Source organism: Papaver somniferum, chromosome 3, assembly GCF_003573695.1.
Source record: "Papaver somniferum cultivar HN1 chromosome 3, ASM357369v1, whole genome shotgun sequence".
Classification (NCBI taxonomy): domain Eukaryota; kingdom Viridiplantae; phylum Streptophyta; class Magnoliopsida; order Ranunculales; family Papaveraceae; genus Papaver; species Papaver somniferum.
The window spans coordinates 102211116-102228073 of record NC_039360.1 but is presented as its reverse complement, the minus strand read 5'-3'; the positions used below and the strand labels follow the sequence as shown (position 1 = coordinate 102228073).

Genomic DNA, 16958 nt, shown 5'->3' with positions numbered 1-16958 from the left:
AATGTCAATTCAGAAAATTGATATACAATCGGTTTTCCATTAACCTAATGGAACAAACCGAAACCGGCTAAAACCATTTAGAAACCGAACCAATGACTAATGGATTGGTTTGTTTTAGATTTTTAGAAACCGATAGTATTGGTTTTGGTTTGGCTAGAAACCAAGCCGAAACCGACTATGAACAGCCCTAGAAAGAAACCAAAATCATAACCAAAACCAAGATGCGTATTGTTCGCCTTCGTATTGCATGATTTATAAAGGAGATACCAGTTCTACTAAGTGTTGATACCGTTTTATATAGGACAAAAAAATTTCACCGATCCTGATCGTTGGATCGATGACATGGTATCAGCACTTAGTAGGACCGGTATCCCTTTATAAATCGTGTTCGTATTGGACGGTCCGATCCGTGGCCCTATAGAGAGACTCTTCAGCACTATATGTATATCTCGAAGCAGCAAAGACTCTTCTTTATTTGCGTAATTGAGATTTACCACACAGAGAGACATTGTTAGATCTGTGTTACTATCTTCCGCGACTACCTTTCTCGTAAATTTGAACTCCAGATCGGAACCGTAACCCTAGAAAATCTTTTCCGTAGTGAAGAATGGCGCTGAATCTTCGACAGAAGCAAACCAGTAAGAATTTCTAACCTCTTCTTGTTAATTTTCATGAGAACCCTAAATTTTTTAATTTTTTATGATTGAATTGTGATTCGTTTTTATTGTACAGATTGTATTATTCGTATTTTAAATCTGAATCAATCACCGAACTCTAATGGAACTGGGAATGAAGAAGTATACAAAGTATTAATCTTCGACAAATTCTGTAGAGATATTTTATCACCATTAATTCACATTAAAGATCTACGAAAACATGGAGTTACTCTTTATTTTATTATTGACAAAGAACGTCAAACAATTCCTGATGTACCGGCTGTATACTTCGTTCAACCTACTCAATCAAATATTCAGCGAATTGTCTTAGATGCTTCTCGTTCATTATATGAAAGTTTTCACTTGAATTTTTCATCCTCTTTACCTCGTCCATTGCTTGAAGATCTTGCTTCTGGAACTTTAAAAACTGATTCTATTCAAAGGATTTCTAAGGTATTTGATCAGTATTTAGAGTTTGTTACTTTAGAAGATAATTTGTTCTCACTGGCACAACCATCTTGTTATGTTCAATTGAATGATCCTTCAGCTGGTGATCAAGAAATTGAAGAAATTATTGAGAAAGTAGTAAGTGGATTATTTTGTGTTTTAGCTACATTAGCTGTTGTTCCGATTATTAGGTGCCCGAAAGATGGACCTGCTGAGATGGTTGCTAGAGCTCTAGATTTAAGGTTGCGTGATCACTTGATCTCCAAGAATAATATATTTTCAGAAGGGGGAAACTTGGGTAGTTCTTTTCAGCGCCCTGTTCTGTGTATTTTTGATCGAAATTTCGAACTTTCTGTGGGTATTGAACATGATTTTAAGTATCGCCCACTTGTTCATGATCTTCTTGGTTTGAAGCTCAATGCGGTTAGTGTTAAGGGGGAGAAGGGTGGATCTAGATCTTACGAGTTGGATGGTTCAGATCCGTTTTGGGTTGCAAATGGGAACTTGGAATTTCCAGAAGTTGCAGTGGAGATTGAGACTCAATTAGGGAAGTATAAGAAAGATGTTGATGAGGTGAATAGGCGAACTGGTGGACATGAAGGAGATGAATTTGATGGTACAGATTTGATTGGGAATACCAAGCATTTGATGAATGCAGTGAATTCGCTACCTGAATTGACCGAGAGGAAGCAAGTGATAGATAAGCACACCAACATTGCAACTGTTTTGTTGGGCGAGATCAAAGAGAGATCTTTGGATTCATATGCTAAGAAAGAGAATGATATGTTAACTAAAGGAGGTATTGATCGGAATGAACTACTTAGTGTTCTAAGAGGTAAAGGAACGAAGACCGACAAGCTCAGATTTGCAATAATCTATCTTCTCTCGTCAGAGACTACTCCCCAGTCCGAAGTGGAGGCAGTAGAGGCAGCATTAAGGGAGGCAGAGGTGGATACTTGTGCATTTCAGTATGTGAAGAAGATAAAATCCCTGAATGTGTCGCTGGCTTCGGCAAATTCTGCAAGTAAGAGTAACATTGTTGATTGGGCGGAGAAGTTATACGGCCAGTCTCTTAATGCTGTGACAGCAGGAGTCAAGAATCTCTTATCAAGTGATAGGCAACTCGCATTAACAAGAACTGTAGAAGCGTTGATGGAGGGTAGGCCAGTCCCTGAAACTGAAACCTACCACTTCTTTGATCCACGTTCGCCAAAATCAAGCTCGAATGCTGTTAGTAACCATTTGAAAGGACCATTTAAGGAAGCAATTGTGTTCATGATTGGTGGTGGAAATTATGTTGAGTATGGGGGTCTGCAAGAGTTTTCTTCACGACAACAACCTGCCAAGCATATCATATATGGAACAACTGAAGTTCTTACAGGAATCGAGTTCGTAGATCAGCTATCAATCTTGGGTCAGAAAATGGGATATGGGAGCACTGTGGCTCCTCCTTCTAACTGAGGTTCATGGACCAGTTTTAACTTTTGCTGTTTACGTGTTTTATCATATATGTGAGTTCATTTGCTTACAACGTTCAAATTAGTGAAGGTCAATATACTTATAGCATACTCAGTTGTGTAATTGGAGCTCAAATCTGTGAAGCAAGTTTGGATTTGTGTTGATTTGGTAATGTCCAAGATGAACGCGTCGATTTCCAAGTGAACAAGAATATTTTGGCAAGCAGTGTCGTTTATGTTCATTAATGTGAGTAGCTTTTCCTGATGCTGATTCCCTCAATTTGGCCTTCAATTGTGAATTTGTTTTTAATTCAACTAGCATACCTTTATATACTTGCTGAAATTTGAGAAATATTCAGATCAATAATTAGGAGAGCATGTCTTTTTTATTCCAAGTTTTAAGCTTTAGATTGTGCTTGTCGTACAATTTTCCTTCTTTATTACAATCACTTTGGTAGTGTCATTTGAGCATATTTCAAGAGTGAAAAAAATGAATCAGGTACTGAAGTTGTTCAACACAGTAGAAGAATATGGGGGGAGAGACTAAATATCTCGACTTGTTGTGTTGAGATTATGTATAGCTTTTGTTTGTCAGATCTTCCTGCACTAGTGTCAGAGTATTGAGATGATTTAAGAAATGACATCTAGGTAAGCATTAGCTTTGTCAGCGCCCTTATGAGCTAAAGCTACTCCGTTTGAAAGGGGGTTTAAGATCTTTATCTGATATTTGATGCTCCCATTTTGTTATGTTTTTATTTTTGAGAACGTTTTTGTCATGTAAAGGGTTCACTGGTTATAGTTCTCGAACCTCGAAATGGTAATCTACTAATCTCTTTATCTTAAGGTGAAGTACTAAAGTGAACTTGCACCTTGGTACTTCAATCATAATGTTGCTGCCAGTACCCCATGGGTGAGGGAGAGTTGCTCAAATCTCGGTTCCATGGTTCTGACTATAACCACGGAGAGTTGCTCAAATCTCTTCATCTCAGCAGAGTTCCCAGTACTCTGCTGGATTCCTGTTGAACCTCTTTCTTTTCTCCAAGGGGTCTCTCAGCTTAGGATTATTTATATCTGTGTTGTTCCGAGGTCATGTTGAACCTCTTCCCCAAGGGTCGATCCAGCGCAGGATAATATCTGTTGCTTGCCCTTTAAAGAACCGGAAGGAAGATTCACTGCAGACTGGAGCTTTAATTTAATACTGTTATAAGTTTTTTATTCTTCAGAATCTGTTCTTTCATTGATATTCTAAGCATAAATTCTCATTCCAGCCTGTTAAAAGAAGGTTCTGCCCCCTTTTTTCCACTCTTTTGAGGTCAAATGCCAACCATTACGCTGAGTCTGAATACAATAAGTCCACTGAACAACATTGTCAATCTCCGATTGGAGCTGGGTCAAATTGTTTTATCCTGGACCGGGCTAGAAAGGATTTCTTGTCTCGGATACCTACGAAAGGGTAGAGTCAAAAAAAAAAAAAAAACAGAAAGGTGTGGTACCTCATTTGTTCTAGATTTGGCATGGCAATAGGTTTGTGGAGACCAAAAATATTAATCCCGGTCTGTGCGAAAATAAGTAAACACCAGGAATCAAGCAACCAGACAGCCAGGGCTTGTCGTGAGAGAAAAGTTTTCTTACTAGATCAAACAGTGAGGTATCTTAATGAGATGCACCGATTCATCCAACGGAAGATCAAATTGTATATATTTTGTGGGTCCGACTGATTGATGGTGGAGATTCATTCTGTCAGTATCAAAATATTGACCTGGAATTATCACAAAAATAATGAATATTTATTTTATTCCATTTATAAAAACTCTTTTCATTTATTCTCTCCTCCTTGTTTTATTTTTCATGGCTTCTTCTCTGGTTCGTTCAAATTAGACCGAATCAATAAACCTAACCCTAGAAAAATATTTCAATCTCAGGAAAAAGAAATGGCAAGAAGAAGTTTACCGATCTTAAAGCAACTTTTGCAGAGATCATCATCAGAATCTTCATCTTCTTCATCTTTATTGAATCCTAGTATTGTTGGAGGAGGATTATTAGGTACAAGATATGAACCAAAGAGATCTGTAACGTATATGCCAAGACCAGGTGATGGAACACCAAGAGCAGTAACCCTAATACCAGGAGATGGAATCGGACCATTAGTAACAGGTGCGGTTGAACAAGTAATGGAAGCGATGCACGCACCTATTTACTTTGAGAAATTTGAAGTACATGGTGATATGCCGAAAGTACCTGATGAAGTTATGGAATCGATTAAGAAAAACAAAGTTTGTTTGAAAGGTGGATTAGCAACACCAGTTGGTGGTGGTGTTAGTTCTTTGAATGTTGAATTGAGGAAAGAACTTGATCTTTTTGCTTCTCTTGTTAATTGTTTTAATCTTACTGGTTTGGCTACTAGACATGAGAATGTTGATATTGTTGTCATTCGTGAGAATACTGAAGGTGAATATGCTGGTCTTGAGCATGAAGTCGTTGATGGTGTTGTTGAAAGTCTTAAGGTAATTTCATCATTTTCCAAAATTCATTTTATGGTGTTTATTATTGTTTGTTTCGATATGACTGGTGGATTTTGAGATACTGGGTCAGAATAGGGGGGTGTTATTTAATAGTTCAAATGATAATAGGTTCGGTAACATTTCAATTGATTTTGTGTAGGGCACGGTTGTTTGATGTGTATTGCTATTACTGTGAAACTTGGGTATTGCATTTGTTCAGGCATAAAACTTCAGCTGTTGAGCTGGAATTTTAATAGCTCTGCTCTCATAGTTTTTTTGTTGCCACATCAGTTGTCTGCACTGATAATCTAATAGCAAAAGTTAGTGGTCACCAGAAGTTATGGGATTATTATGGGTTTCCCAGCAACCATTGTAGTGTAATGCTAGAGTTTTTTTGATAGGCAAGTGTAATGCTGAAGTTGATAAAGAAATGGTGTTGATGTTAGAAATAGTCTGATATTGGTGGGTTTGTTAAGTTGGCTACTGTATAGAATCGGGCATTGAACCAAATTCTGTTTTTAAAAGCTTATCAAGATATTGAACGAAATTCTGGTAATTTTATGATTGGGAAGATAGTATGCGCAGAGTTGTTTTGTGGGTTTGTCTTTGAGACTCATGGAATGGAGCTTTTTTGTCTTGGTTGTATTCGTTGAAAACATTCTCTACCTAAAATATGACAGTATTATTATTCCTGTATGTATAGTCATCTTTATTGAGTCTTCCTCAGACCTTAAATCACCATTTTGACGTTTATTTGTGTGAACAGAATTTAATATCAAATACTCGAAAGTTGATCATGTAAGTTTGCATAGCAATTGTGTACTTCCAGTGTATATTATTTTCTGATACAGCTGTTTTGCTAGGTAATCACAAAGTTCTGTTCAGAACGTATTGCAAAATATGCCTTCGAATATGCTTATCTTAACAACAGAAAGAAGGTAACAGCTGTCCACAAAGCCAACATTATGAAGCTTGCCGATGGATTGTTCTTAGAATCCTGCCGTGAGGTTGCCAAGAAGTATCCTGGAATACAATATAATGAGATTATTGTGGACAATTGCTGCATGCAACTTGTCTCAAAGCCTGAGCAGTTTGATGTCATGGTATGTCACTTCCTTACTTTTATTTCTCTAGTATTTTCCTTCAGTTTATTATGCTTAGAACCTTTTTCAATTTCATTAAAGTCATAAGTGTTCCCTTTGACGTGTGATAGTGGACAATCCTGGCAGCATTTCTTTGTCGCACCTACTTTTCATCTGTCTTCATTTAATTGAATACATTGTTTGTCTTGTGTAACAATGGTGTCAATCAGGAGTAAGGCCAATTGTATGAATTTTTTTAAATACAACACTCATGCATAATTTTTTGATGTGTATCCATGAAGTTAATCTTCTTTATTGCAGATTAAAGGAAGTATGGTCTTTTAGTCTAATTGGATAGTTATCCAATAAACGAATTATAGTTTGTTTCTTTGTATCTTCTCATGTGCATTTAGACCAATATTTTTGTATACCCTTTACAAATGAGGGGAAACTTGTCATTGGGTTTCCATAGTTTTTGTAGGATCGACAATTATGAGTTATTGTAGTGGGGTCCATGTTCCTTGCCTCTGGTGTTGTTTGAAGTTATTGTTAGTGGGGTCCAAGGGTCAGACTGGCAGGGTGCCGAGTAGAAACACTACTTTGTTCCTTAACTTCTTTCATTGCTACTTTCAGGATGTCGACTAATAATTGTTTCCGGTTTGCAGGTAACACCAAATCTATATGGTAATTTAGTGGCAAATACAGCTGCAGGTATTGCTGGAGGCACTGGTGTCATGCCAGGAGGTAGGGCACACAAAATCTCTCCACTTCTGAAGTTGATTGTTTGCCCTGCTTGGGAGATATTCGATAGAATGCATTTAGACCCTCATTCTCTCAGTCTAAATAGTGATTTCGCTCTAGTAAAGCATGTTAGTCTTAGATCTAAGAGTAGCTTACCCTTTTGGTATGCTATGCTTCATGATCATTGGCTTGTCTAAAATTCTGTACTTTTACTGAATGAGCAACTCTTGGCTTAGTTCATAATGGTTGTCAGGTGCATGATGACTTCTTCTAGTGCATCTACTATTGGGAGTAAATTGGACTACCGTCTTAGATATATTATATCCTCGAGGCCATATGTAGCTAGGTGTAAGTGCATTAGAATAACTAGGACAACACCTTAGGCGAAATAAGATCTTGCTGGTGAATTATCTATTAGAGCAATGTATACAGAACAGTTGTTTGCCACGCGTCATTGCTGTTGGGTGAAGTGGACATGGTCACCATGCCGTTAGTCAAATAATGTTGTCCCCTGATATCATGCTTAGGGTCTTCCCTTGTGCCATCTTCCCTTAGTCAAATAATGTTGTCCCCTGATATCATGCTTAGAGTCTCCTTTGTGCCATCTGCAGAATTATAATTAAAGTTGGCTGCTTGGAATATGCAGGCAATGTCGGTGCTGATCATGCAATTTTTGAGCAAGGTGCTTCGGCTGGAAATGTTGGGAAAATTGAGCTGGTGGAGCAGAAGAAGGCGAATCCTACTGCCCTGCTTCTATCATCTGCTATGATGCTGAGGCATTTGCAGTTTCCATCATTCGCTGACCGGTTAGAATGTGCAGTAATGCGCGTAGTTTCAGAGGGAAAGTATCGGACCAAAGATCTTGGAGGAACAAGCACCACCCAAGAGGTAGTCGATGCTGTTATAGATGTTCTGGCCTAACAACCTACACGCCACCTTCTTTTCCTGTTATGGTCTGTTTAGCTAGAGAAACTCCAACAAGCCTCCCTTTCTCTCCCTTGCAGAGTATACTATTTACTTGTTTCTTTTTTACAGTATTTACTGGTTAACTCACCTCCTGGTTGAGGTCGCAAATCAGACACGTATTTTGTTGGCAATTTTTTGTTGAAATAATTGAACCGAGTCCTTTGGAGTGCAAAATAAGAAGCCTTTTTCTTTCTACACATAGTTTGAACTCTAATGCATTCAGTGTTCTGTTATCTTCATAGAAAACACGGCGTCAGTTAAAGTATCTTCTGGTGCAACTGTTTGGCAAATGAATATTCAAGCTGATTTGACTACCAGCAGATGACTGTAAGACAGGAAATGCTAGCTACTTTTAAATATCCCCTGTTTGTAAACAAGTCCCAAGAGTGGAATTTCTTGTTGTTCTACTGTGCATGAGGCTGCAAATGTGATTCGTTAAAAACATTACAGGTTCAATCCGGCCCCTAGTTAGCAATTCGGGATTCGGCAAACGTACGGAACGGCAAACGTACGAGTATTATACGGTTTTGTAAAATCCAGATTCGGTCCAAAATTCGGTCAACGGGACGTGATTCGTCAGTAATTCGGAACGGCATACGTACGTGTATAATTCGATTTATAAATGTGAGTTCGTCTCTGAAAATTCGGTATCTATATATAACAAATAATTTGTATTTATAAGGTCATAGACCAATTTTTATGCATATGTGTGAGTTATCTAAAGAAAAAATAAACTTAATATGATGATATTAATAATATATACAACATTAGTTATCCAAGAGGACGTCGTATGGTGGTTTAGATGCTTGGTTAGTGAGTTTGAGATCTCTCTCACCTTCACCTTCAAATCTTTTTAGTCGTTTTTGTTTCATAAAAATTACAACACGTTTAATATTCGGTCGTGTATGCTCGGGAGGCAGTAAAGCCCAAAAAGTGGAGTCTTTGAAAAGTAAAAGCTAAAGAATTTATGGCGAATTAAGCGGACGTATCATTCGGGATACGTAAAATTCGTGAACGGTTCGCGAATAATCCGGGAATGCCACATAATACGCGACTTGGGTTCGGAGTTGCAAACGTACGCGAATAAGACGGTAAAATTCGTGATACGGAAAAGTTCGCGAATGATTAACTAGGATCCGGCCTAGTAATCCTTCGAGACATCATTTATTTGTTCATCTTTTTTATTTATTTTTATTTTATTTCCATAATTTAGCATGGAAGGTAGAGTCAGTTTGCCCTCTTGTGACACAATCTCAGCCCCTATCCGCTTCGGCTCTCTTGACTAGGTTACCCATGAGGCTCGCTGGTAGGCTAGCACAGCAACCTGTTCAATTAATGTAGTAATATGTTGTTGGAGCTTAGCTTGTTAGGCTTTCGACTAGTTAATGTATATTCTTTATCCAATAATAAATAATATTAAAAAAAAAAGACTTATTAATGAATGAAAAAATTTACAATTGTTCGTCTGTATGGATACATTCAGATATCCAGGCAGGATAATCTAAGACTAAACTACCATGTTTTGCTATGGCATGAGCCACATGGTTAACATCTCTTTGCATATGAGTGTATTCCCAACTACTAAAGGAAGATAAAATTTTAAGAACATCTATCATAATGTTTCTGGTTGTCTATTTTATTACTTCAAAGTTTCATTCACGGCATTAATGACATTTTGACAATTTTCCTCGAAAGTCACGTGTAAATGATATTGATTCTAGACTAGGTCCGAGCATTGTTTTGTTGATAGTTGTTTTGTTTATTTTTATTATTAAAGTAAGAGAATCGGTAGCACATGTAATTAATATCCTTGTATTTCTCTTTATATATATGTTCTCGTCCTCCATAAGATCAAACAAGATTGTCAAATATAAGATAGCTAAAAAAAAGTCTGTCATTTTTAGGGGAGACCCCAAAAAAATTAGGGCGACACAAAAAAACAAAAAAGGTCACCCAAATGTAAATCTAAACTATCCCTTATCTCTGATTTTTCGAAATGGCTAATATGCCCTTTTATAATCTGTAGCCAACACCACAATCGGTAGTTAAACAATAATTAGTAGTAAATATAGACTCAGTAGTTACCGATTAATGTGTTGATATTTCGGCTAATATGCCTTTTTATAATCGGTAGCCAAAACAATAATCGGTAGTTTTAAAAAATAATCGGTAGCAAACACCACAATCAGTAGTTAAGGGTTTATATAGTTAGTGTTTGGAATTGTTTTTTCCATATTCTCTCTTGTTTCCGATTGTAGTGAGTGAGAGAAGAAGAAGAAAAAAAAAGGAAAAAGAAGTGGGTATATGTTGCCAACTTCCATAAACATGGATGAATACGAAGAAGAACGTGAAATAGTTGAAGTTCAAGGTTCACTACCGTTTAGAGAAGACGATTTGGGATATATGTTGAATAATCCAAACTTTTATGGAGATGAAATCCTAGACGACGCTTTCATGTAAGAAAATGGAGAATCACCCGAGATCGAAGCTAGCGATGCATCAAACATACAGGTATTGTGTTAACAAACTCTAATACCATGTTATGTGCGTTTGTGTGTGTTTTTAAATGAGAAAATTCGATTTCCGCATGCATTGAATGCCATGAACGACACATAATCGGTAGCTAATGGAGTACCATATCTACCGATTACATGAAACTGCCTCCAAAATATCTACAATTGGAAATTTTGTGGATGTATGATCCACCGATTATGAAAAATCCCCAAGTTAAAAGTCTAAATTTTGCATAATCGGTAGTAATACAAATTTACATATCTACTGATTTTCGAAGTCGCCCCAAATACGAATTTCTCCAAAAATGAAAAAATTGTAATTCTTCATATTTCATAATCAGTTGTTTATGAATGCATTTATCCTCCGATTATGGTAGTCGCCCCCAAAACCAATTTCTCCAAAAATGAAACTTTCGTAATTCTTCATATTTCATATTCAGTAGTTTATAAATTCAGTTATCCCCCGATTATGGTTGTCGCCCCTGAAAGAAAATAACTTTAAAATTTCGAATTTTACAACATATAATCGATTCTACTGTATTCACATTGATCTTCCGATTGGTTTGTAATCGGATGTTTGGGAATGAATAACACCTCCGATTATTGAAGTTTTTTATACAGAATAATTGTACATTTTTCTATTTCGTTAATCGGTAGTCTAGGGTCGTATATTACTCTCGATTGATTTATAATCGGTTGCCTTGTGTCGTATCTGATTTCCGATTATTCTATAATCGGTTACGAATCTTCTAACTATTGCTTCTGATTATCAATGCATAACTTGTTGTTGTCGTGCGTAGGCTACTGTAGCGGTTGATGACGATTATTATTTGAGGCCTGATACTTCCATACACTATGCAAACGATGTGGTATGCTCATGAATTATCTTTTCTTTTTCAAATCATCTATGTTAAATGGTTATGCTTATTATTTTTGTTTTGTTATATGCATTTAGACATGTGGAAGTAAGGCGGAGGCAAATGAATGGTTTGCATGAAGAAGATTCGGTTTGAAATGATATGTGAGTGAGGTGGGGAGGAAAAGAGTCATGAGGGAAAAAATAATAATTATGTAAGGAAGACGGAGAACAAGAAATACCGAACTCATACAAAGAAGATTGGATGCCCATTTAAGATTGTCTTCTACAATCCCGACGGTAGGGAAGATAAAGAGTGTAAAATGTCTAAAGTTGCTAATGGTTGTCACAACCACGATGATCCGGATACTCTAATTGGACATGTAATGGTTGCGAAGTTAAAACCACATGAAATGGAGACGGTGAAGTCTATGCGGATCCAAAAAGCGAGTGCGATCTTAAGTAAAATAAAGGCGGACGGCCCCGACAACTTGTATTCTTTGTCTACAATTAAGTCGTCCCTAGCTACAATCAAAAGAACGGAATGGGACGATAGAACGGTCATGCAACAATCGGAGTAGTTAGTTGAGTTACACGATTGCACGTTGGAAATGGAAGAAAAGGATGGTAAAGTGGTTCGTATTTTCTTGGCACATCCCGAAATGATCCAATTGGCTCAGTGCTTTCATCAAATTTTGTTGATAGATGCAACTTATAAGACAGACAAATATAACATACCGTTATTGAATATTGCTTGCCACACTTCGGACAAAGACACGTTTACGATTGCATGGGGTTTAATGGATAATGAGAACAACGTGAGTTTCATTTGGATGTTGGATACGTTGAGGTCCATTTATAACGACGATGATTTTCCAAGGGTTATTGTAACGGATAACGATCAAGCCTTAATGCATGCAATAACGGTAGCGTTTCTGGAAGCCCGAAACTTGCAATGTACATGGCACATGCAATGCAACCTCAAATTGAATTGCCATCACCATTTCCAAGCTAAAAAACCGAGGAAGGGTACCAAAAGGTCGAAGGAAGAGGATGGGCGCATTAGTAAATTAACCGTGGAAGAACGAGAGGAAGAGAAAAGGTTATTTGATGAAAAATGGAAGGAGGATGGAATGATTTGGAGAATGTTCATGAAAGCATAGGACAAGATCGTTTGGTCGAAGACCGAGGAAATTTAAGAACATAACTTGAAGAAATTTGAGGATGAATATGGCACAAACTACCCCCAACCCGTTGAGTATTGTAAAAAACAATGGTTACCGCTTAAGGAGAGGTTTGTGTTTGCATGGACATATGGATATCGTAACTTCAAGAACGAGGCGACAAGCATTGCGGAGGGATCTCATGGTCGATTAAAGAAAATACTTCTAGGTAGTCAAAATGGAGTTGTGTCGATCCAAAAAGCAATCCATGAATTCATCAATCGTGATCTCGTAAAGATTAGGGGTTGTATGCAATTTAGTGTACATAGATTCCCTACGGAACATGAAAATGAAAGATTGCTTCTAAGGGGCGTTGTTCATAAAGTTTCAAAATGGGCAATAAATCACATGATGGAACAATTGAAGTTATATAGATCTTACGATAACGAGAATACGGTCCGTGTTTGCAAGGATATGATAGGTATTGGTCTCCCTTGTCGTCATAAAATGGGTAGGTATGTCGAAGTGATTGACATCAATGATATTCATCCATTTTGAAAGAAATTAAATTTCAATCCAAGCACCCCCGTGGTTGATGGTCCGTCGTTATTTGAGTCGGAATTGTGTGCACGAATAGCTGAGCGTTATGCTACAACAAATGGCGCCAAGAAGCAAATATTGATGCACCATTTGGAGGAAGCTCTTCGCCCTCGTTTAAGGGAGGTTGATGAACCGATTAAGAAAAAGGGGGCGGGTAGGCCGAGAACCGAAGTGTCGAGGACCATCGAAAGAAAAGAATTGAAGGAGTATTTGTCTAATAAAAAATATTGTCTAGGCACGAGCGTTCGGAAGCCGAATTTGAAGATGAGCCGGAACCCAAGAAAAGAGGTCGTCCAAGAAAAGATCAAAGTGGACCAACCCCCAGAAAAGTGAGGCCAAAGGTCTCTACGGATCCTTCTCAAGTAAGTCAAGACGAGGTGGTGGAAGAAGTTATGTTAGAGGAGATCCAAACTAGCTATGTAGTTATTGATCAAATGAGCGACTCCCAATAAACACAACCAACGGAAATGGTGACTATAAAATAGAAGTATGATACTCTTCGTTGTCCTAGGTATTTTCATGGAAGACCAACACAATCAACATATATGATTATAGAAGAGTATATGAAACAACTCCCTCCACTCATTGTTCCATTTTTTTTGTCTACCGACGAGGTTGATGGGGATGACAGTTGTGGGTTTCACGTCGCTACGGAACAAATGGGTCACTTTGACGAGGCGGTTATCAAATATGTCACCCAATGCCAATATTTAAGACATAAGATGGCGGTGCAACTAATAAAGGACAAGGATTTCTATATGAAGATGATGAGGCAAGGAGATAGACACGACAAAGAACAAGAGTTCAAAGATTTAGTTACGCGTGTAAAGTGCCGAAAGGGATTGAAGACAATCGGAGCCAAGTATTGGATGACAATTCCTAGATGCGGATATCTCCTAGCAGACGTTTTGAATTGCGTGGCACATCTTTTTGTTCCTCCTAATTAAGTATGGACATTCTTTTACGTTTGCACCTACAAGGACGGTTTGCGATGAATCGGTAAAAAATAGAAGAATCGTTATGGCATTTGTGAATGAGATGCATTTTATCGGTTTAAGAGTAAAGAGAGATTGTCCATTACCTCTGTTAGGTGGTTGGACGGATTACTTCCCAACAAATCATTGTAAGGATTAGTTGAAACAATATGAGTCGAACATGGTTGATTGGGATCGCGTCACGACAACTATCCGGAGGGGTTACTCGAATTGGTAAGCTCGGATGATGACGATGTTTGATCGTTATGTTTGGAAGATGTATTTTGGTTGCCTTTTTCTGTACATGTCTGAAAAATCCTGTGAAGATATATGATATAATCGGTAGGTATATCATATGATACCCTTACCGATTATGGAAATCGGTAGTTTATTTTTTACTCTTAACTTTTGAATATTGAATCTTCTGATAATTTTTTTTTGATGCTTTATGATTCAGTAGATTACATAACATACTATTTTCCGATTATAACCAAACTCTAACTAAAAATTTGAAAATTTTCCCAGGTTCGGTAGATTACATAACATACTAGCTTCCGATTATAACCAACCTCTGACAAAAAAATTGAAATTTTTTCCCAGGTTCGGTAGCTTACATAACATGCTAACTTCCGATTACAACCAGATTCTGACAAACATATTTGAAAATTTTACCATGATCGGTAGATTCTATACCATAATAACTTCTGATTATAACCATTATTCTCTATACTGCGACTACGGACTTCAGGAATTCATAACTTCCATCATATATGAATTCTTCTCCTTTTTCCTCTAAGTACTTCCTTTTTGCGAGTGTCTCCTGCATAAACCAACAAATTTTTGTTATAACTTAAGTGGATCGACAAGGTTAAGTGACTCATTTTTCCACTGTGTAGAAGAAGTATGCAAATACTTACAAATTGTTGGATCAATAAGCTTAAGTGGTTAGGGTTAAAGATCCTCTTTTGTATCGTTATGTAATCTTTCACTCTTTTTTGGATAAGTCGGAACCTATCATGAACTTGTTGAAGGGATCTTTGCTTTGGATTTCCATACTCTCGCACAAGTTGGTTATAAATCCTCCCCAAAAATACTTCGGCTGTGATCCTTCCGGCTATGACATCTTCACGTCTTGTTTCGTGGTACCATGTTTTGACAATCGTCAAATCTTCAGTTGCGTCAAATGTTGTCATGATTGTAAGATTAGGTATAAAATGAATTAGAAAGAGTAGACGATGGAAAATCTTCTTGTAACATACACAAGACTAGTTTGGTGTAGAAATGATAAGAGGTTACCATCCTTATGTAGATGAGAGTCCCAACGGCTACATTTTTTGAAAATATGGTCGTTGTGGTGAGGTGTAACACCAGTGTACTGATATAACGTATACTGTGCGCACAATATTGAATTACAATCGGTAGAAATGGTCATAACATTTTCTCCCGAATATGTTAATAGGAGGTTTAATATTTTTCTTGATCTCCGATTATGTGCATTTTGAAGTCAGAGTCTTTAGTTTCGTTCAATACCAACAATCGGTAGATAATCTAATTTACTATCTACCGATTTAGTGTGTATTTAGAGGCACGACTAGTTTCCACTTTATGTAACGGTAATAAGAAATCATAATCGGAAGACAAATACTCAAACATTCCTACGACTAAGCTTATAAGCATAATCGGTTACTAAATATGAAATAAACCTCCGACTGCAATTTAAATTTTGAAAATTACAAGGGAACATTCAAACTTTTCTTAACACATCACATGTTATTCTTTTTTCCAGTCCTTCGTTGAACTATCAATGCGGCTTCGAAATGTAGAAACGACTCTCCTCTCCACTTGGTATAAGCATCTTGTGTCGCATACCTGTCGTCTCTGTGCCTAGCAAGAAAATCGGTGTACTTGGTTCACAATTTCAGAACATGATTCACCCTTGAACAAACGTGGTATGGTTCATAATCATAGCGTGGTTTCTTACCGTCCATCTTTCCAGCGAAAAGACCCAATGAAACATTAATCCAAAATATAGTCTCACCCGAATGTTCTTCGGGTAGATCTTTGACAATGTAATAATTTTTTACCCATTCGGTCTCTTCCTCAACTTGTTTTAATCTTTCTTTTTGATGGAACTGTTCTTGACCTCGTTTCTTTGCCTCGATTGCCTCTTCTTACTCATTTGTTGCAATTAACGATGGTCTAGTTTTTTTTTATTGTTTGCTTCTTTTGTGTATCTCTTCTTCCATTGCTGCAATTGATGATGTTGTTCGTTTGCATCTTCTAAGTATGTGTTCGACTGATGATGGACTTGCCATTGAGAATAATTTTCACTTTAATTTTCACCTCAATAATTTCAGTGTGGTGCATAAATGATGGGAGGTTACCCTCCTTATATAGATGAGACTTCTAACGGCTCCTTTTTTTGAAAATATAGCCGTAATTGGACGATAGGTAGGTTACCTAGCCTACCGATTATAATAATCGGCAGTTAAGGTATTAAATTGATGTTCCGATTATGGGTTGCCCCAAAATGAGATTTTTATTAAATCCTTCATTTGATGAATTTTGAAATCTACAATAATCGGTAGATAAGCGAACTTGTAAACCTACCGATTATAAGTAGCCCCAGATTCAACCTTGGCCAAATTCCATAGGTTTTGGGGTTACAGAGCCAACCATAACCATTTGGTTTGTGATTTGGATGTAGACATAATCGGAAGATAAATAGGTTACACAACCTTCCGATTATGGGTTTCCCCAAAATGAGATTTTTCTTAAATCCTTCATTTGATGAATTTTGAAATCCACGATAATCGGTAAATAAACGAACTTGTAAACCTACCGATTATAGGTAGCCCAGATTCAACCTTGGTCAAACTCCATAGGTTTTGAGGGTACAAAGCCAACCATAACCATTTGGTTTGTGATTTGGATGTAGACATAATTGGAAGACAAATAGGTTACACAACCTTCCGATTATGGGTTGCCCCAAAATGAGATTT

General features: G+C 37.3%; 2 protein-coding genes across 3 annotated transcripts; both read left to right on the top strand.

Annotated features, from left to right (window-relative positions):
• The first annotated feature begins 468 nt into the window (after positions 1-468).
• Positions 469-3023, top strand: LOC113356995 (SEC1 family transport protein SLY1-like). The gene is made up of 2 exons (XM_026600239.1): positions 469-638; positions 733-3023. Exons 1-2 carry the CDS (start codon positions 608-610, stop codon positions 2562-2564), a joined length of 1863 nt encoding a protein of 620 aa, XP_026456024.1. The 5' UTR covers positions 469-607; the 3' UTR covers positions 2565-3023.
• Positions 3024-4382: 1359 nt separating this feature from the next.
• LOC113356994 (isocitrate dehydrogenase [NAD] regulatory subunit 1, mitochondrial-like) lies at positions 4383-8048 on the top strand. 2 transcript variants are annotated; one of them, XM_026600238.1, is made up of 4 exons: positions 4383-5064; positions 5937-6164; positions 6809-6887; positions 7531-8048. In XM_026600238.1, the coding sequence occupies exons 1-4, from the start codon at positions 4492-4494 to the stop codon at positions 7803-7805; spliced, it is 1155 nt and encodes a 384-aa protein (XP_026456023.1). In that variant the 5' UTR covers positions 4383-4491; the 3' UTR covers positions 7806-8048. The 2 variants fall into 2 exon arrangements, with proteins under 2 accessions (XP_026456023.1, XP_026456022.1); XM_026600237.1 differs by having other exon boundaries at positions 4384-5064; positions 5925-6164.
• Positions 8049-16958: the final 8910 nt, after the last annotated feature.

Excerpts from the sequence above, each read along its gene's own strand:
- LOC113356994 (XM_026600237.1), top strand. The coding sequence starts at position 4,492 with ATGGCAAGAAGAAGTTTACCGATCTTAAAGCAACTTTTGCAGAGATCA. Across the intron at positions 5,065-5,924 it reads GTGTTGTTGAAAGTCTTAAG|GTAATCACAAAGTTCTGTTC; the intron begins GTAATTTCATCA and ends CTGTTTTGCTAG. Across the intron at positions 6,888-7,530 it reads CACTGGTGTCATGCCAGGAG|GCAATGTCGGTGCTGATCAT; the intron begins GTAGGGCACACA and ends TGGAATATGCAG.
- LOC113356995 (XM_026600239.1), top strand. The coding sequence starts at position 608 with ATGGCGCTGAATCTTCGACAGAAGCAAACCA. Across the intron at positions 639-732 it reads TCTTCGACAGAAGCAAACCA|ATTGTATTATTCGTATTTTA; the intron begins GTAAGAATTTCT and ends TTTATTGTACAG.